Source organism: Erigeron canadensis, chromosome 2 (assembly GCF_010389155.1).
Source record: "Erigeron canadensis isolate Cc75 chromosome 2, C_canadensis_v1, whole genome shotgun sequence".
Taxonomy (NCBI): Eukaryota; Viridiplantae; Streptophyta; class Magnoliopsida; order Asterales; family Asteraceae; genus Erigeron; species Erigeron canadensis.
Genome location: NC_057762.1, coordinates 2,888,381 through 2,910,152, shown reverse-complemented (window position 1 = coordinate 2,910,152; position 21,772 = coordinate 2,888,381). Strand labels below are relative to the sequence as shown.

Genomic DNA, 21,772 nt, shown 5'->3' with positions numbered 1-21,772 from the left:
CCTTATCTATTGAATGTAAATTAGTCAATTCTACTATTTTAAAAGCTAGCCTTATCCGCATAGTCCATTGCAAATTTGCAACCATCAATGTGGTTTTTGCAAAGTGGTCTAGACCACGTTGAGGGAGGGACATGTCTTACTTTTGTTGCTTTTTTAAATATATGCAAGGTACATGATTTAATTTTCAGTTCGATTAGAGAATTGATATATAGTTGTAATGATTCAAGGCAACCCCTAATGTCACATTATTTTTTCCAATTCACTATCTTTACCCTATTATAATTATAAGGCCCGAAAATCATCCGGATAATAAAAAGTATTAAAACAAAATAAGTAGCAACATTGTTAGAGGGTTTTTTCCTACCATTTAGGTGAAAAATGGAAGACTCTCTCTACTTTGATAAATGTAAGGTTTGCCTACATCTTAACCTCCCCATACACCATCAAGTTATTAGAGCTCAAAACCTACAGAAAGTGCCACTGAGCAGTTTTCTTTCTTTCTTTATCAAAACAAAATAAGTAATAACATGTTATTCCGTATTATTTGCTGCTAATTACCACAAAATATTTTGTTTTACTATATCACACAAATAACAAGTTGTATAAAAAGTAGCCCTAAAAAACTAGTTTTTTCTTTTATTAAATCTTTATTTTTTTTTATCTTTATCTTTACTATATTATAAAACATTTTGAATTTTTTAAATTATCATGTTATCTTTATAACAAATTGTCACTCTTAAAACAAAATTTCACACTGGTAACAAATAAAAGTACATAATCAATCAAATTTCAAACATTAATGTTCTTTAAACCCTAAAAAAGATCAAAAATAAATTAGAATTAAAAATTGTCTAAATATTAGCCGCCTCTTTACTCCCCATATATAAACTTACTTCATCTCTTCGCTCCATCTTCTCCATATTACTTCTTCTCCTTCTTCACAAAACACAAATGACCCAAAAAATACATATACGTACAGTTTTTCTATACGTATCGATTCCAATCATTTTCTTCTTCACAATTTACCACCTCCTTCTCTTATCAATCCCCCAACTCCACATTCCTAAACTCCAATACGACGCCGTTTCACAATTAATTCAAATCCAACCGCTTAATCCTATCGTTCCGTTTCCGATTCAGTTCACCGATAACAATTCCGATCACTTTCCGATTGCGAATGTATCCGTTCTGTTTCCGGCATGGGAGGTGCTCGTGATCGTAACAGAATCGCCGGAAAATGCACACGTGGCATCTAATTACACATCGCGTTTTTGTTTGTTCGATACTAACGAGATTTCTCCGGCAAGGTTTTCTGGTGAGTTACCGTATGATCGGAAAACGTACACGTGTCAGCTTCCGAAGCGGTTTCGTCGGAGACTTCCGTTCCGGCAACCGGTGCTCACAACCTGCCCGGACGATCACATAATAGCGCAGGTTTCACCGGCGCCGGAGATGCTCCGGTGGAGTTATATAGTTTACAATATAATCGAAACGCAAAGCGACGTCGTTTTGTTTGTTAAAGGAATTAATAATCGTCAAGGAGTCAATAGAAGTCCAAAGGAATTTAAATGTCTTTTTGGTGAAAATATACTTAACGGCGTTATAACCTCCGTTAGTAGCTCATTACAAGAAGTGTTTAGATGTGAACGTCCGCATTTAACGGCGTTTGGTCAAAGTCCAGTCAAAGCGTCGCTTGTAATCTTACAAAAAAATAACAATTCGGTTATTGTTCCATCCATCGCATATTACACCCCTAGGCGTAAGATAGTGGAGATTAGTAAAAAGAAACTATTGTGCGCATGTACTATGGTTTTTAATGTTGGCAAGTTTTTAAAAGAATGGGTTATTTATCATTCCAAAATTGGGGTTGATAGGTTTATATTGTATGACAATGGTAGTGATGATGATTTAGGGGAAGTTGTAAAGTTGTTGAGATCAAGAGGGTATGATATCGAGTTGCGTTTTTGGCTTTGGCCAAAAACACAAGAAGCTGGTTTTTCGCATGCAGCATTGCTTGCAAAAAACTCGTGTAAGTGGATGATGTATATTGATGTAGACGAGTTTGTGTACTCGCCATCATGGAAGTTGTTAAAACCGTCGAAAATGCTTTTAGGGTTGCTTTTGCCAAAGTTTCCGTATGGAGAGTTAATTATTCGTTGTTATGAGTTTGGGCCGTCGAAGCAAAAGAAACACCCCTTACTGGGTGTGACACAAGGGTATAATTGTAGAAATGAAGTTGAAAACCGGCATAAGTCTATTGTTTTACTTGATGCGGTTCATGAGTCTTTGCTTAATGTGATTCATCATTTTAAGTTAAAAGATGGGTATAAAAGCATGAAAGTGGATATTGAAAAGGTGGTGGTGAACCATTATAAGTATCAAGTGTGGGACGAGTTTAAAGCGAAGTTTAGGAGAAGAGTATCGGCTTATGTTGTGGATTGGACCCGTTCAGTGAACTTGAAATCAAATGATCGGGCTCCTGGTCTTGGGAGTCTTGCGGTTAAGCCCGACGGATGGGAAGAGAGATTTTGTGAAGTGTATGATAATAGGTTAAGAGATTTAACAAGGCGATGGTTTGGAAGGCAAAATGGGCAATTGGGCTTTGGTATGGATTGGCAATACTGATACATACATAATTGAACATTTGAACATGAAATTTTTTTTGCTTGATCGAATCTTCTTACAATAGTGAATATTTTTCTCCTAGCAGTTAACAGTATATTTCTAATTTTATGCAAGAATCCTGTACATATATATTATAACTATTTAATTGGGGAAATTCTTGTACAAATGTTTACTCAAAGATGTTTTTATTGTCATTTAACAGGTTTCATTTTTAGTCAAGATACAGTTGCTACGTTTTATTCTTAAGTCATATATAGATAAAAATATGTCTTTGCAGAAAGTAATATCAACCCAAATTGACTCAGATTTTGGGTAAGACATGACTCTATATCAACGATTTTACAAAATGTAATTAAAATTTTTTCTTATCTTATAAACCTTTTAATTATAGTAAACTGGTAAAATTTGACAGCACAAATTGACCCAACTATTAGCTAGGCATAAATGTTTAATGTTTTTGACAACTTTCATAAGTATTTGATTTATTAAAACTATAATCTTCTTCTAAAATGCCCACAATAATCGTGACTGGTTGTTTTGTAACATCATTTCTAACATGGTGTAAAGATGAATCTGTTCTTGATATATCCTGGCCAGCCTAGCTATTTTTCGATTTTTGATCATGAACTTGATTAAGGAAAATGGGACATACATATAATCTGATTTGTGGATTGGAAAACCGATTCAGGAACAAGCTCGACTCTACGAATTGAATAAAACTTTTCTTTGTTTTATTTGATGCAACGTTACAGACTATCGGGCTAAATCGCTAATCAATGTGGCCATATTAGCAGCAAAATGAGCTAGGCTTGTAGAAAATGTGACATATGATATTATCACCAAATTATCTAGATTTCTCATCATACATAATCAGAAAGTTGATGACAAATTAGAAAGAAGTCAAGAAGGATGATGCCCGTTGAATCATACTGGCAATTCTATAACTTTTCTACATTTTCACATCATCAAGTAAATACACATAAAATACAAAGAAAATGGGCCAGTAATAAAACAAATAAATATCAAAATGTATTTTTCTAGGAGTGAAATGTAAAAGTTTAAATAAAAGCAAAAAAAAAACAAAAAAGGCTTTGATGGAATCAAACCCAACTCCCCTTTAAATACTGGTACAAAAGACATGACTAAATGAGTGAAGGAGCCAGTTTTGCTAAGTTAGCTTTTGTTTATACTTTATAGTTTGCTAAACCTAATACTATATGTTAATGTAAAATGATGTTATTGTTCACATCCATTTACATTAATAAAAGGTACAATACCAAGAAATAGTAAATGGATGTCACAAATGGAAATACAAAAGCAGTAACAAACAATTCAGAGTGATTCTTTGATTATATAGGAAGTGATAAACCTACAATATTATTATTATTTTAATAAGTACACCAACAATAGGAAAATCTTTATAACACATTATGCAAATCGGTAATTTATCTATGCAACTAAATATTCAGGTGAGGATATCGCTTTCCTTCCATGATGCACGAAAGAAAAATAAACCGCTTTCATCATAGATAGCAGCTCATATGTATATTTGGGCCACCAAAAATATCATGACTTTTTCTTAAAAACGGGTATGTTTAATGAATGGTCCAAATATATTTTAGTTGGGCTGAAATCTATATATATATCATGGATCACATAACACCGTTTAAAAGGATTGTAATTAGTGGTGAAAAAAAAGTTTTTTCTTTGAAGTTTTGATTGAGTTCTACAGGAACTACGACGTCCAACTCTAAGTCTGCATACATGGGCTTGAGGCGAGGCCCAACAAATAGCACTGGGTCCAACAAAAATCATTGGGTCTAACATTTTGTTTTCTTATATACTCCGTATAAAAGTTTGGACCTAACCCGAATACCCAATTTTATATACTATATAAACTAAATTAGCATATGAATAATGAAACAAGTTGGTTGGTTTTTTTTTTTTGTTTTTTTTTGTTTTTTTTTGTTTTTTTTTGTTTTTTTTTTAATTTTAGTGCTTAAGTTAGCGTGTTGTGTAGATATTAGCTTAACTTCCTGGGCTTTTTATTTTATATTTTATTTAGGATTGTAATATTTTAGTTTTTCACACTTTAACCACTAAATCCTTTTCAGACTTTTTATTTTTACCATTAAAGTTTTATGTTTAACGATTCATGTGATACAACTTTAGTTTATTTTAATTTTCACAATCAAAGTTTTTTAGTTTCTTATATTTTATCTTCTAAGAACATTGCAAGTTTATATTTCTCCATCAAAGTTTTATGTTTTAAAATTAACAGTGTATTGTTTAACGATGTGTTTTTTTTATCTAATGGTAATGATTGACATGTTAGAATTAATTAACCGCATTCAAGTCTATGTTCGATTGTTATCCCTGCCCAATAGCCGGGTATAACAGTACTAGTTATGATTATGGATAATTCGGCTTTGGAACTTTGGATGGCCATAATGACCAAGTGGCTAATAGAGTAATTGTGATGATTAAGAGAAATTGCCAATTCTGTATTTTTTATACCCATATATTAAAGTGTTGATTGATGACTATCACCAAATATATAAATGGATTGATACTTGTGAACTAGATGGGTTTTAAAAAAATTAAAAATGTGAAATTAGTCAACGTGAAATGGAAAGACTCAGACTTCAGTTATGGAGTATATCTTAAATATTGTTTTTTCTTAAGTTACTGAAAATTTTGAGTTAATTAAATGTATGTTAGCATGCGACTTATACAATGTTTAGTAATTTCACACAAAGGTTTTCATTTCCCTTTAAAAAGAAAGTGCTCAATTTGGTGTGTCGTTTGATTTCGCAACACTTTTGTTAATTCGGGAGTATGTTCAAGGCAAAATTAAGCACTTGTTATCATGAGCATCTATCTAATGTGGACACTGGACAAGAGTATAAAACTAAATTCACACAAATCCATTTGGATAACATAGTTATACCTTCTTATTTTTGAAAAAAGTTATACAAAAGTTAGTAAGAAATAACCTAATTGCACTTAATAAATCATCTTTTTCGAAATAGTTATAATAAATTACCTAATTTGTCTTTATTGAATCAATTTACACATTCAACGCTTATTTATTAATTTACACTCTAAACTTTTATTTTTTAAAATAACTTCACGACCACATTTACATCAATTACATTTACATTATTTTAAACCACTTGACGCCGCCACCACCACCACCACTAGTCATCGCCATTATCACCGTTACCGCTGCACTGTGCGGGTAATTAACATGCTAGTAAAAGATAATGTAGATTTGATGTGTCCATTGTCATCATGTGTGACTTTAACATACATGATGCTATAATTGCATGTTGTTAACTTTAAATCTTTTAATTGAATAGTAATTATGTGATTGAAATATATACACGAAAGATACTCGGTTTAGTTGACGCGTCCATTGTCATCATGGGTGACTCTAACGATACCTGATATTATAAATGATATGAGATTAATAGCCTTGTTATTAGCATTAATTGGATTGTAGTTATGTAATTGAAATATACACGAAAAAACACTCGGTTTAGTTATTACAAAGTATTTAATATGAGCAAATGTGGGTGGTGATTAATAAGGGGGAATCACAAGTACAATAATAACATCGATGAGTTTATCTCTATAGTTAAATCTTCACATGGGTGTTTTGTACTACTAATGCAACGTATGCTACCATTGCTTTCACAACAATAATGTTTACAAAGCCATGTACGTTGTTGGTCTATATTAATTCATTCACTTTCTTATATTGTTACCTTTTGTAGTATTTTAATTTCCATTCGATGAGTTCAAATATATGTAAGTTTATCTATTGCAAAAAGGCAAGTTCATAATGTGAAGTTTCATACGTTTTTGGTTAGAAAAAAAATGGATTATAGGATGACATTATGCGTCAATCTTTGATTTGGGTATTAAAAAAAAAAAGTTGTTTCTATTCCAAGTTTCCAACCATGCTTTGCGTGTGCCCATTGACAATTTAGCATCCAAGTCAAAAGTGTCCCTGTCAATATACGTTTTTAGTAGAATATGAAAACATATCGATATTCGAACAGCTTTAATTGGAACATTGGATTTCCTTTTAAATCCCTACCCTAATCGATTAAATTTAAATATTTTGTTATCCAAAGTGAAATGAAAATAGTTTTACATAAAGTTTAGTTGTGATAAAATGCTATTTTCCTTCTATAATCTTTTGACATGAGTACACATATATACAATCACAAACATACAGATAAACATGGTTGAGTTTGAAGGACCTTACAACCTTATACATACGTGTGGATGATTATATAAGTTCACCAATATACTTTTATTAATGATGCTTGGACCTAAATATAAGCTTACTTGTATATAAATGAAGGCAGCACGTGCCAGAAATGATCAATACTATATATATGGCGCATTTCGTTTCACTTGCTATTTCCGAATAAGTTTATAGATTATAGATTACATAATGTATGTATAGAAACGACACGTTTGTGATAATTCTGTATTAACTATGTTCTTTTCTCTCTTTTTTTTCCTTAAAATGAAGATTCGACACATTAAAAAACAACTTTCAAACCAATCATCAATAGATAGATTGGTACGTATATGGTAGGGTCTGAGACTGTGAGGTCTTGGGTTCAAGTACTCGTGTGATGCTCTTGAGAATGGAGACGAGGTTTTTCTCATTATGGGTTCTCTGTAATTGGAGTTGTATATATGAAGAAACCTGTGGTTGAACCCAAATTTTCTGTTAAAAAAACAACTTTCGAGCTAAGTATTAACATGCATACATTTATTCGTGACATGATATACACTAGTAACACCACTCGGTATGGAAAAATGGCTCCACGTACTTATAGACGGAGCTTCCAATCGTGTGGTGCCATTCCTCCATTGACGACCAAGGACCGCATATTACCAGACTCACAAAACATTTAACGGCATAAATTTAACATCTAGATTGGTTCATTTTTTTTTTATGAAACCAATACATTTTGAAATAATCATTTTTTTAAAGTAAATTTAGATTATGTAAAAAAAAGTCATGTGGTTCACGTGCACCTTGAATAACTCCATAGCTACACTCCATATTTGTTGGGGTACTAGCTTGTTCATTAGTTGGTTGTCTGCGTGGTGATCATCACGTTGTTGGTCTTAAATTTGTTAGCCAATATTGTTGTATATAGAAATTGTTAAATGAAAGTATATTTATAAAGTTTTTAGGGGAGATATTAAAAAGCAAAAGTAGCCATTGATAGTTTGATACACAACACTTATAAAGAAAACAATTTTTTGTTAATAAAATAATAGCCGTTAAGATCAAAACAAACACATAAATAAAATTCCATCCACGATCTCCGCTTCAAAATTAACTAGTTGACATTCGGCGTTAATGTTAGCGTTGATGCCATGCCCTTTTTTTTTTTAAAAAGGCAGCAACAGATAAATGGCTAATACCTTACGCCGATTCGACTCTTGGCAATGCCCTAAAGGGTTTGCTCTTCATGTGTTAGATGAGTATAACATTGCTAAGGTTCTCTCACTACATTTACATGTGACATAATTCAAACCTAAAACCTGCTCAGAAAGAAACCACATTGTGGAACCCCCTGACTACTAGGCTAACACCCCAATGGTTGATGCCATGCCTCTTAAGCGTTGGCACCGGAGGATTGACATTAAAAATTGAGTCAAAACCGTTCCAATGTTATCACTAATTTTATTCATACTTCTTCAATAAATTTGAATAGAGTCAACTGTAATACCATTGGCTTAATATCATATCTTTTTTAATAAAGAAAGTGATGATAAATGTACCACGGTTGATAAATATATCAGCAGACGAGTGGATGATATAGAAAATACTAGATTTATTGAAAACGGTGATAAACTTGTAATTTTATTATTTTTTTAAATAAAGGATTAGCATGTATACACGTGCGGACGCCAATAATGTAACTCTTCGTCCAATTAAACTGGTTCACTTTTAAATTTTCAAAGTTAAATATTTTTGTTTGTATTATATAATATTTAATAAAATTTATATGAATTGATTGTATTTTAGATGTGACTTTCATTGGTATAATTTTCATCAACTATTATATAACTCAAATAAAAATATTTATGGTCAAAGATGTTAAGTTTGACTTTGAAATTTTATAAGTAGACAAATTTAGTGAGATGGAGGGAGTAGTAATTAGTGATCGTGACTTGTCTTATTTTGCGATAACTTACTTTGCTTCGTGATTTTGACTGTGAGTGAAATAAAATATTAGGGTACTGTTTGAAAGATGAGTAGTTACAATAAATAATACTCCATCCGTCCCACTAAACTTGTCCGTTTTTAAATTTTTAAAGTAAAACTTTACGAACTTTGATCATAAATATTTTTGCTTGTGTCATATAATATTTGATAAAAGTTATATAAATTGATTGTGTTTTAGATGTATGTTTCATTGGTATAACTTTCATCAACTATTATATAACACAAATAAAAATATTTATGGTCAAAGTTCGTAAAGTTTGACTTTGAAATTTTAAAAGTAGATAAGTTTAATGGAACGGGGGTACAAATAAATATCATATTAATTTAAAATCAAAATAATGACAGTTATATGAATTGATTATGTTTTAGATATGTGTTTCATTGGTATAACTTTCGTCAACTATTATATAACAAAAATAAAAAATTTTATGGTGAAAGTTTATATAGTTTAACTTTGAAAAATTAAAAGTAGATAAGTTTAGTGGGACTGAGAGAGTAAATAGATATCATATTAATTTAAAAACTTTTTGAAATAAATAATGCATTAAACAAATTAATACCTTTGGTTAGACCTTTTAAAAATGGTATGAGAATGGGGTTTGATATTCAATTTATTTTTCGGAAAGTTATTTGACCAAACAATGTCAATGGGAATGGGACCCATTCCTTCATTTTGATATGAAACCAAACACACCCTAAACGTATTATGAGTAAAAGAAACATAAATTCATACTCCATTATAAAACAAATTGATATCCTATTTTTGAACTTTTAAGAACCCGATATGTTTAATTTACCTTTCATCTTAATACATCCATATTTTCATTTTATACACTGCGATTAAAATACTCTTACAAAAATTTTAGATTCTATCTCTTTCTTAAGCACAAACGCGTAACAAAAACCCTAACTCATAATTAAGCCCCCCCCCCCCCCCTCACATCCCACCTTGAATGTTATCTATTTTTATCATTGTAAAGTGCGGGCATCCATCTAGTATAAATAAATATAAAACATAAAAGGGAAACAGTGACATAGTCAATGGTTTTGAGTGATATTGCTTGGTATCAAATAGTAAAGTGCGGGATATGACAAGCAAATCATAACCATTAACCACTTAAAAACTTCTAGTAAACGAAAATCATCTTATTTTTGAAAGATTGTAGTATATGTAAAATATATATATATATTATAAATTCAAAACTTTATTAAGGTAAAATCATAACCACCTAAAAACTCAACCTATTGATTGTTCATATAAAAAAGGGATGGAATTATACATGCACATGATTTTTTTTAATGATAGTAACATTATTTAAGGTGCCACCCCACACCCTACCACCATCACCTTTCAAAAATAATGCAAGACTTTACAAATTGTTTTTTAACAGTGACTTAAGCAATATGTTTAGTATTTTGCCATTATAAATAACATATTTTGGTACTCCAATAGTCACATTGAGAATTGCCAAGTTTGGTTAATAAATTCAGTCGAGGGAATATAACTTCAAGTGTCTCAAATGCAATCATGACAATATTGTATTTTTAACGGCAGAAATATTATTACTAAGAAATGACTAACTAGTAAAATGCTAGCTAGAGATCAAAACATACAAAATCTAGATATACAAGTCGACCCAAGGTTGTGTATATCTTAAAGATAAAATACTTAGAATCACATATATCTAAGATAAGACAATATGTGTGTAAAAAACAATAATTTGAAACCTTATTCGATCTATAGCTCGAATTACATGATGGTCTACTGGTCAATGCGGTTTACCAAAATTACATTAATCATTTCTAACTTTTCAAATTTACCTCATCGGTTATAGTGTTTCACTTTGGCTTTATGAATGGACTAATTTTTAACTGCCTTTATATTGAGCCCGTTAAGTTTGAAACAGTAAAACTAAGAAGGTAAATTTGAAAAGAAGATTTTAAATGAAATTTTGGTAAACTAAAGAGAGATATGATCAAAGTTTTAGAATATACATATGAAACATATTGTTGTAACAAAACATATTCATGGCTAAATTTAAGTTACGCCATGTGATGCAAAGTAATTATCATGTACTTTAATCATTCTATGGAACTAATCATTAAGATGTAACTATTGAACACATCTTTACCAATTTAAATTAAATCGCATGTTCAAATATAGTTTTAGCAAATCTTTAATTTAAAAAGCCAATGTACAATATTTGTTAGGTAACGTGATAGTCAAGGGACCATTTATGCTGTTTTGCACAACTTGGTGTGCATATAAACACACAAACACACTACCTTGAAGAAAGCCATTTTTTTCTATATATCTAAGTACTCTTCTTTAGACTTTGCAATATTATTAGAGAGATGTGCATTGTGGTGTTTGCTTGGCAAGTTCACCCTTTGTACCCTTTAATTCTCTTGCTCAATAGAGACGAGTATCACCACAGGTAATTAGTAGCTATATACATATGTAACATAAACATATATAAGATCCATATTATTTTAGAGATGAGATGAGTAATTATGGAACATATAGAAATCCACGAACTTTTCTTCTTAATTTGCTAAGTGTCGAAGACATTATTTGGTTTTGTTTCAATTTCTGGTAGTTTAATTATTAAAATTCTACGTATTGGGTTTGGTTTTATCTTTGATGATGATATTTTGTACATAACTTTAATATGTTGACAATGTCAATTAATTTTGCCTACAATTCTACAAACATTTTAAAAAACTTATTCAATTTCTCAAGCGTTACATACATCTTTACTTCTAACCATTTTTGCAATGTTGATGAATGTTTGGACGAACTTGAACGAATCGACTCTTTAGAATAAAAAAAGGCACCGAATTTGACATTAATCGACGTTGATAGGGACGTGTAATTCTATTTTGTTTCTTCTAAAACAATTTCTAAAATATGAATCATAGTTGTTTCCTCATATTAGCAAAAAGATTTTAGACTATTAGTGTCCACTTATTCAAATAATCTGAAGTATTGGCAAATGTCTACTACTTACATTTATAAATGTGTGAGCATTCTATCCTTTTAACTACATGTGCTTATGTTTAGCAATGAAAAAACAAACATATGTCCTTGTTATACATATATTTCAGAAAAACTCCCCATATAGTTATTATGATGATAAACCTTTGATTATCTATTTCGGTTGCAAGACTAATTTGTGCTTTCTTTTCCCTTCATGTATCGTCTTTAATTATTACTCGATTCTTCACTATTCATCTCAAAAATAAATGTGAGTGGTTCTTGTTGTATGTGATGAAAGGCCAACAAAGGCGGTCGGGTGGTGGGAAGGTGGAGAGATAATTGGAGGAAGAGACGAGGTTGCCGGCGGGACATGGTTGGCATGTACAAGGGAAGGTAGAGTCTCATTTCTTACCAATGTCTTGGAGCTTCACACTCTCCCTGAGGCCAAGAGTAGAGGAGAACTTCCATTGCGTTTCTTGGAGGTCTATTTTCGTATCCATTTCTTAATCTTAAAGGCATTATAACAAGTAATTGCGTTAATGACATTATGAAAACTATACTCGTACATCTTAATAATAGAAATTTTATTTTAATGGTTATATGTTTAATTTTACTCATAAAATGGGAGGTTTAAATAAACTTGCAAAGTGTGGACTATGGGCTTATGGGATGTATTGAGGCTCTTGGGCCTAGAAGGATGCAAGTGTGTATCAATTGGACTGGAACCACTATTAGTCCACTTTGACATGTCCGGATAAATACACACTGTTTTTTTCGGAGTATACGAGTTGTCTATCTTCTAAGTGACCAAACTAACTCTTGTCAAAAAATAAAATAAAATAAAATTCCTTTCATTTTGTAATCGATTAAAATCAAAATGTAATCGACTTGTATAGTGTTTGTTTCTAATATAATTAAATTAGGGACTTAATGATGAACTTGATTTTGTAGAGCAAAAAAAGTTCAGAGGAATTTGCAAAGGAATTGGTGAAGGAGGTTCACGAGTACAATGGGTTCAACCTCATAACCCTTGACCTTTCTTCCAACAAAATGTTTTACATATCAAACAGACCGAAAAGTGAACCCCCAACGGTTCAACAAGTTCAACCAGGCATCCATGTTCTCTCCAATGCGAAGCTCGATTCTCCTTGGCCCAAGGTCACAGTTGTTTTTTACTAAAATCTGACTTTTCACACTAAGAGTAAAGCACATTTATTTGAAACAGTGAGTTTTTGGTGTATCTATGTGTTTTTTTGGTAAACAAGGTAACAACAGGTACTGAATCTCGTCTTTTTAGGTTCAACGTTTGAAATTGAATTTCAAAAAACTACTTGGCACCTATGACGATGACGAAGAAATACCTGTGAAGGATATGATAAACAAACTAATGAGAGACACCACAAAAGCCGACAAGAGCCAACTTCCAAATATTTGTTCGCTTGATTGGGAATACAATCTAAGCTCAATATTTGTTGAAGTAGACACCCCATTGGTATATACACATATTTCCAATCTTGTACATAACTACGAGTATTTGATTATGAAATTCTTAGCTTAAAATTGGCTTTTTTTGATCACCAGGGACGTTACGGGACTAGAAGCATGATCGGATTGAGTATAAAAGACACCGAAGAAGCAAGCTTTCATGAGACCTACATTGAACGTGAATTGTGGTGGGAGAAAACCATCAACTATTATATCACTCCAACATTCAAAATAAACGATACCATTTTCTAACGATATAAGAATTTACGTTGAAACAGATAATTTAAGTTGAAGTCCATTATCAATATATAAACTTGTTTAAAACCTTTTTAAATATATATATATATATATATAGAAAACAATTACAAGCCCAAATAATCTCTATTATAGATACATGTTAATCCCATATGTGATCATGGATTTAAAAATGTTGTAAGAAATGCTTGTATAAATATTGAGTATTGTTGTACGTCTAATGAAAATACGAACACAATAGATTGTTATATATGTTCTGATTTTGAAATGTCATTGTACTTAGCAAATTATGCTTGTTTCATGAAACTTTATCCTTAGCTTTTGCAATATGATCAACTAACGATGGTTGTTAATTCTCATTAGACAGAAAAATTAAGCATTATGATTCAATGTTAGTACCGATCATAGAAATTAATATTATTAAAAAATTTAACTTTTATCTTTAAGTAGTTATTCCAAAATAAGTTTGTAATTTGAACAACTTGCAATCGAGTTTCTATCGATAGAAAAAATCTTCTAATTGTCATTAGAAGACTTGTAGCGTTAGGAAATAAAACAACTCAAATTCGACATATAAAATAGTACACATTGATACCTATATAAAAGTCCCGATTCCGAATAGGATTCGGTATCAGTTTTTGGCATGGTGCCATATCGGACGAGACTCGTCTTGTGACCAGGATTTGAGATTGGTTGTTTGTGTTATCTGATAATTTTAAAAAAATTAACATATAAATTAAAAATGAACTTAAAAAAAAAATCAAAGAAAGGTCTTTCTTTCATTTAAATATGAAAAAAATAACTTTTGAAATTATAATTTTAGCACTTAGACATCAATTTAGGTGATTCATTGTGATATAATTTTAATGTAAAGTTTAAGCCTCAAATTGTAAGTCGAAATTTTTTATTTATAGAGCAGTTTAGTTTGACTAGGTCCAAATACTTATAAATTTGATATTATTTTTCTAAAATACTTTATTATAGAGATATATTTTCAAACATTTTTCCGTTGACATTCAAATTCTAAAGAGCGATTCTGAAAAATGGATGATGAATGTGAGTATATAACTGATCAGGTAGACAAAAACAATATACATACAGATATTAGCTAGACAACATAAAAAAGTGAAACATATATGTTAAACCAAGATAAAGAACAAACGGGTTTACATAATTATTACAAATGAAATTTTATATTAGTTTTTTGTTTTATGATAAGCATCGTCGTTTTTTCTTTTCACGTAATAACCAATGCATCTTTCAAATAAATATAACGGTCATATTTTACGCTAAATATATGCGCCCTATTTTAGATTCCACATTTAATTAATCTAGTTCACAACACTCGAATAAATCGATCACTAAGCATCGTCTTACATCATCAATTTCAGTACTTATAAATTATTTATTATACAAATAAAAACATAACAAATTATTTTTTCTCAACCCTAAATTACTTGTTATCTATTGGGGCTTCCTATTGGCACCCTTTTTTGTCTATTGACACCCCTCAGAAGGGGCGAATTTTAGGAGCAGAAGGGGCGAATTTCGCCCCATCTGACCTGACATTTTTTATTTTAATGTTGTCAACTTTACGTCACTTCAACCCGATATGCCGGAGCAGAATGGGCAAAATTTTGAGCAGAAGGGGGGAATTTATAAGCAAAAGGGGCGAAATTTGCCCCATCTGACCCCACACTTTTGTTGGGATTTCATTAACCGGCTAACATAAAAGGGGTCGGCTAAGTGGAAACGTGTTAATAAACTATTAGAAACTATTAAAAACATGTGGTAATATTTTAAGAGACATTTAATAGTTTTAACATCTCGGACCAAGATCACCATGCAATGCAATATAAGTAACTTAATAAATACAAAACTGGCCTCGTTGAGGTAGACAAGATCCCTCGTGATGTAAAAGATTTCGGAAACGAGATTCCAAGTGTAGAACCCTCCGTAAGTGCATACATGAATAATGTCTTAACGAAGGATCTGCTAGACACCTTGTAGCTTACGACCGCAACAAACGAAACCCTTACAATTCCACCTAGTGGAATTCGAACCCTTATAGCTAAAAAATTTTTGGGGTTTTGCTTATTTTGGGATGTTTTGTTTGACACACACAAAAGGGAGAAATCAGATTTTCACCTTTATGTGTGTGTTAGGGATTTATGAATAAATGAATTAATTAGGGATTTCATAAGGTATTTATAGGGAAGTATTCTAATCAAATTATGAAACCAAAAACCCAAAAAATCCCTTGCAAATTTCATCCTCCCCCTTCTAGGATTGATATAGATTCGCCCCATGTGGATATTTGGGTCAGACCGGACTTTCCTTATAACTATTAATTAAATATGGACATTTATTAATTATCCAACCTGTTAACTCAATTAATTAATTAAACTCATTTAATTAATAAGTTATTTATCAATCAATTAAAACTAACTTAAATCGACTACTATAAATAACGGTTATCGTTTTATCCGTTTATCCTCAATTAACTCGCGTTAATTTATAAACGTATAAATTAATTAAAACTATTTAATTAAATGCGTAAATGATCAAATATCATTCTGTAGCTTTATGGTTAAATATTATATATGTTTAATTGTGTATGACCGTACAGGCTCAAAGATCCGAAGACATATGGCTAGTTGGGTCAACGAAAATTCACACAATTTCAACAATTTTTCTCATACCCCTATTACCTGTATGTCACTTTTATCCGACAATGTAAGGGCAAAAAGAACGAAAGACATTCACAGATTCGCCCATTTTATCTGACAATATCAGCCCTAATAATTAGTGGAGGCTAATTTGAAAAAGATAAAAAAAGACATACATGATTGTGAGAGAACGCTCAACGAGACATTTTAATTCAATGGGGTTAAAAGGAGTCAAGGAAGATAGAGATAGCTAGTCTGTATGATTTTGATTTTTTTTAAAGGTATGATTTTGATTTTGATAAAATCTAATTTGAAGGAGGGAAAGACCAATGTTTAAAAAATTTAAGAAGAAATAGGGCGGGACGTTGGCCATGGTCTTACACCAAAAATCAAATTCTATTTAACTTGGGGTTTCATTAGGATTCCTAAAAGTGGTTTTAATATGACCGGTGTTGAAAAAAGCAGGTTTTATTTAGGGTTATTGTTTAGGTGCCTTTAATATGTCCCGGTTAATAAGAAAAACAGGTTTTATTTAGGGTGTTCTATTTAGGTGACCTTAATATGACCTAATTAATAAGGATAGCGGGCTCCATTTGGGGGGTTCTATTTAGGTGGCCTTAATATGTTTTAGTCAATAAGAATAACGGATTTTATTTAGGGTGTCCTATTTACATTTGTGTAATAGTGTCATAACTCATAACTATATAAAATGTTGTTTTATTTCCTAGTCAAGGGTAGATCAAACAAAAAAGCAGTCGATGATATTTCTATGGTATTATTCATGTGTGATGGTGGTAGAGTATGCCGTAAGAGGAGGATGAGCATCAAAAAAAGTTTTATTGAAAAAATGTAATTGTCCTTTCAAGTTGCATGGTCATTATTCAAAGGCATATGATTGGAGAGTACATGTGATATATCATACACATAATTATGACACAGATGATGTGTATGGTCATGCGTTTGCTAGACGTTTATCTCCGGCTGGATAAGAACACGTAAGGACATAGTATTACTTAAGTCGATTCGGTTTTTACCATTGGTTTTTATATATGAAATTGAAGCCGAACCGATCCATTTGGTTTCTAGAAGACCAAAACCAAACCAATTCGTTGATTCAGTTTTTGGTTTTTCAAATCGGAGATAGTATAAATAAAAGTATTGATGATAAAAGAACCATAATGGCTACGTTAATCTAAACAAACAGAATATACTTTCAAAGATATTAACAACAGTAAAAGAAGATTGCATGAATAAGATTATTATAATCATGTTCTCGTTTTCAAACATAATGAGTGAATGATCAAATAATCGCACTATGGTCCAACCGGATGCGTGAGTGTGGTTGTTGGTGTTTATCGGCGATTCTCTTACGGTCAGAGGGTCGGAGACCGCTTTACGCCTATGATTTATTGGTCCTAAGTCGTTATTTTCGACTTAGGGTTTGTGGGTTTTGTTTAGGGTTTACACGAAGGTCGAATAAACTATGAATGATTTGTAGGGTTTTGTATATCGAATGTATTGTTGATTATATTTTTGCCGTGAGGCTTCGTCCTCTATTTATATAGAGGGTAAATAACTTGGAGAGGATTGTAAGAGAATTAGGGTAAATCTTTTCCTCCTTTGTGAATATCTTGTTTCCTTCTTGAGGAGATTTGTGGTAATCTTGTTACGAAATATGTTTAATAACATTGTGTCCGAGTATATCGGAGCTTCGATATATGTTTAATAAGATTATCATGGGAAAGATCTTTATCCGATCTTTCTTGTATATCTCCTCGGAGCCGGGTATTCGTTACCTTTGGGGCTCCGGGGTAGTCATGTTAAGCAGATCGAGCTCCGTTATGGGTATAAGTGTTTTTACCTGTACGAAGATGACTTCGTATTCTGCTTCGGGTACGGAGCTAAAGCTCCGTATGGGTATATCATGAGTGAGTAAATTGATACTTCCACATCTTCTTCTTTAATGTTTGAATGAACCATAAGACCATGTACTAAATATTAACACTAGAACACAAATATATAATAAGTTAAGTCATACATGATTTTCGTTTTTTTCGGTTTTATATATGAAACCGAAACCCGAACCGATCCTTTCGGTTTTTAGAAGACCAAAACCAAACCAATCCTTTATTTGGTTTTCGGTTTCTTGGTTCGGTTTTTTCTTTATTTCTGTTTTTGGTTTTTCGGATCTGTTTTTCGGTTCTGTCTTTGGTGTCAATAGTACGCCCCTATTTATAACCTACTGTCTAGTAGTATTTTTTTTTACCTAATCATTACAATAACAACCATTTCAAATTCAACTTCCAAGAGAGGGAAAAAAAACCACCCAAAAAACCAAAAATCTCAAAAAAAAATAGAAAAAATGATTACAATTACTGACACACAAAGACACCAATTGGGCCTGAAAAGCGCGGGAACCCAAATTTTTTCATTTTTCACCAAAACAAAAAAATCACAAGACAAATTTTCGCTAAAATAAAAAAAGGCCCTCTAATAAATCCCGCCCAAACACACCCTTACATAAATCCCCCAAGATCATTCATAACCCTAAATTCTATATCTATCAAAAAAAATATCTCACCCCCAAAAAACACACACACACAAACCCTAACCCTAAAAAAACCCCTTAATTATTCTTCAGGTATATTTATTATTATTTTTATAATTAATTCTTTAATTCGCTCTGATTTTCATCTAATTAATCGTTTTCTCTATCGATTTCTCAACTTATTTTGTTAATTTTTGTTTTTCAGATCTCGCGATGAAAGGAACTAAATCGGACAAAAAAGCCGACACCAAGTATGATTTCATTATCTATTTAATTTTTTTTACTTTAATTTATATGTATGTATATATATTTTTTTATACTTTTAACATGTATAGATCTGTATTTTTTTTCAATCAATTATTGCTCAAATTTTATTTTATTTTTTTATTTTTTTAGTGATTTGCTGCAAATTTAGCTTTTTTTGGCTCTGTAATATATACATATAAAATATATATATACACATACACATATTTGTGATTAATTTTTACTTAATTTGTGTATATATGTAACTATTTTTATCGATAAAGCATCTGTAGATCTGTACTTTTTTTAATAATAATTAGTTTTCGATTTAATTATAATTTGAAGCGATATTTATGAACAAATATGTTTTTAGTTGATGTATTAACAGATCTGCTTTTAGAAAAGTTTTTTTGGAAAGTTTTTATCTATATATATATTCTTATCTCTATAATCACTTTTTTTTTGTTGAAAGTTAATTTTTGTTCTGAACTTCTTATCTGATTTGATTAGGTGTTTAATGTTTTTTTCTAATCCTTTTTTTATCTGTGTTTAAATCTGAGTAATTGATGAATATTTGATATTTTAGGCTTTCTGTGAAGAAAACTGCAAAGGGAAAGACTGCCAAGGATCCAAACAAGCCTAAGAGGCCTGCCGGTCCTTTCTTTATTTTCATGTAACTATCATCTCTTATAAATTTATCGTGTCCGGGCTCATCGGGAGGTTGGGTCGAAAGGGCGAGTCTTTGACTCGGATGTATGCGACCTAAATGGATACCCCACTCGGTTGGAAATAGCATGCTTAATGATTTTATAATGGGTTATTTGGGAGGGTCAGTTAAAAGGGACAGTCTTGGACTCATATGTTTGTGGCCTAAATGGGTATCCCATTCTGTCGTTTCCAAGCTGTGTTTTTTGGTTTTGCCAAGACGGCGTAGTGCAATTCAAACCCAATACCTCTTTTTGGTCATCGGGTATCCTGGTTTCAAGCCGCTTTTGAGATTGTTACTTGGTTCATAGTTATAAGTTTTGATTTTGTGCGGTTTTGCTATATATTAGGGAAGGGTTCAGAAAGCAGTTTAAAGAAGATAATCCCAACAACAAATCAGTTGCAGCTGTAAGTATTTTATGAATTTATACCAAAAAAAGTAACTTTTTATTGTTACTAAAATGGGCTTAATCTGTTTTGATTTAAATTTTGTCAGGTTGGTAAAGCTGGTGGTGCTGCATGGAAAGCCATGTCTGATGCTGTAAGAAACACATTTTTTTGATTATTATGTTTTGTATAACAAGGTTGAAGTTCTATATATTAACTTGTATGATAAAATTACAGGACAAACAACCCTATGTTGACAAAGCTGAGAAACGGAAAAAGGATTACGAAAAAACATTGGCTTCATACAACAAGAAGCTGGTAGTTATTTTTCTTAGTTGTGTTTGTGTGTTGTCATTTATATTGTTAGTTAATGATTATGTGCTAATTGTAATGTAATTAGGTTTCTGGTGGTGACAATGATGATGACTCTGACAAGTCTAAGTCAGAGGTTAATGATGAAGATGATGAGGAGGGCAGTGAAGAGGTATATATATGATTATAAGTGTGTATATTTATGTATGCTTTATTTTTACACGGATTTTTTGAGAAACAAGAACTTGGTGCTGAACAATGTGCTGTTTGTGGTTTTGTAGGATGAAGATGAAGAGTGAAATCGGATCTAATGGCGTCGATGATCATCAAAAACGTATCTGCTTTGTAGTACCATAAGGTTAAAAGCCTCTTTAAGTAATGGATATGTTGACTTTGTTATGTTTATTATGCAATAGTATTGGATAGATGTTTAGTTACTATTATTATTATGGTGCATAGAGAACAAGTTAGTTTTGTTGCTTTAGTGTTTGACATTTGTATTCTCAGTTAGTCTTTTCTAAGAAATGCGTTATGCTTTTAGAAGGTATTTTGGTGTACTTTGTGTTGCTTTTTATGCTCTATCAATCGGTGGTTTAGCTTGAAGTTGATTCAGTCATTTAGTGCTTCTATGTGTGAATCCCTGCTGAGAATGTAGTACCTGAAACTTTAAATCAAGGCTCGAGTAAGAATACCTTTATAGTCGAGTACAAGTTTCAACTTGTTTTTCTATTGATAAATGCTTGAGCTCGATAATAATCCACTAATGTATCATTTTGAAACTTTTTTAATCAACTTTTTTCAGAGTCATTTTGCTCGTGTATGAACTTTGGTAGTTAGATGCTGTGATTTATAAAACCTGCCAATATCTTGGAACAACTTTTTTTTTTTTTAGAATAGTTTCATGTATTCATGATGATAAAATGATATTTTATCTTATTAAGAGGAACAATGGGTCAATATAGGTGCGTCTAATTTGGTGGATAGGAGGGATTTGTCGATAGCCAGAGCCCAGAGGGACTGTACTGCCCAATCTGGATTGATAAACAAAAACTCTAGAAACATTCTTAAGCTTGTGCTTTTTGATTATTCTACTAAATACCCTTAAAAACAACTAAATTAGCTTTTCATGCTAGAGTTTTGCTAATATAACTTTTCTTTTACTTGAACCATTGTAAACAATTTGTTTTGTAAAAACCACACATCAACTTGTTTTGAGAAAGAAAGAGCAGTAATTCCCATTTTCCCATCCTTTTCACCCTAATGAGTACGGACCAATTTTGACTTTGTAACTTGAG

The 21,772-nt window shown here is 31.6% G+C and overlaps 3 protein-coding genes across 3 annotated transcripts; all 3 read left to right on the top strand.

Moving 5' to 3' along the window:
• The first annotated feature begins 951 nt into the window (after positions 1-951).
• Positions 952-2,625, top strand: LOC122587505 (glycosyltransferase family 92 protein Os08g0121900). Its single transcript, XM_043759692.1, has one exon. The coding sequence runs from the start codon at positions 952-954 to the stop codon at positions 2,623-2,625; it is 1,674 nt and encodes a 557-aa protein (XP_043615627.1).
• Positions 2,626-11,212: 8,587 nt separating this feature from the next.
• On the top strand, positions 11,213-13,684 carry LOC122589908 (transport and Golgi organization 2 homolog). The gene is made up of 5 exons (XM_043762238.1): positions 11,213-11,331; positions 12,172-12,355; positions 12,825-13,031; positions 13,171-13,365; positions 13,455-13,684. The coding sequence occupies exons 1-5, from the start codon at positions 11,249-11,251 to the stop codon at positions 13,608-13,610; spliced, it is 825 nt and encodes a 274-aa protein (XP_043618173.1). The 5' UTR covers positions 11,213-11,248; the 3' UTR covers positions 13,611-13,684.
• A 5,129-nt stretch (positions 13,685-18,813) lies between these two features.
• On the top strand, positions 18,814-21,024 carry LOC122588524 (HMG1/2-like protein). Its single transcript, XM_043760658.1, has 8 exons — positions 18,814-18,923; positions 19,036-19,081; positions 19,660-19,746; positions 20,129-20,186; positions 20,275-20,319; positions 20,403-20,483; positions 20,566-20,649; positions 20,759-21,024. Exons 2-8 carry the CDS (start codon positions 19,044-19,046, stop codon positions 20,774-20,776), a joined length of 411 nt encoding a protein of 136 aa, XP_043616593.1. The 5' UTR covers positions 18,814-18,923; positions 19,036-19,043; the 3' UTR covers positions 20,777-21,024.
• Positions 21,025-21,772: the final 748 nt, after the last annotated feature.

Bases quoted from the DNA above. Each gene is read 5' to 3' on its own strand.
- LOC122588524 (XM_043760658.1), top strand. From the start codon at position 19,044: ATGAAAGGAACTAAATCGGACAAAAAAGCCGACACCAA. The intron at 20,187-20,274 runs GTAAGTATTTTA...AAATTTTGTCAG, and splicing joins ACAACAAATCAGTTGCAGCT to GTTGGTAAAGCTGGTGGTGC. The intron at 20,484-20,565 runs GTAGTTATTTTT...TAATGTAATTAG, and splicing joins CTTCATACAACAAGAAGCTG to GTTTCTGGTGGTGACAATGA.
- LOC122589908 (XM_043762238.1), top strand. From the start codon at position 11,249: ATGTGCATTGTGGTGTTTGCTTGGCAAGTTCACCCTTTGTACCCTTTA. The intron at 11,332-12,171 runs GTAATTAGTAGC...ATGTGATGAAAG, and splicing joins AGAGACGAGTATCACCACAG to GCCAACAAAGGCGGTCGGGT. The intron at 13,032-13,170 runs GTCACAGTTGTT...TCGTCTTTTTAG, and splicing joins TCGATTCTCCTTGGCCCAAG to GTTCAACGTTTGAAATTGAA.
- LOC122587505 (XM_043759692.1), top strand. From the start codon at position 952: ATGACCCAAAAAATACATATACGTACAGTTTTTCTATACGTATCGATT.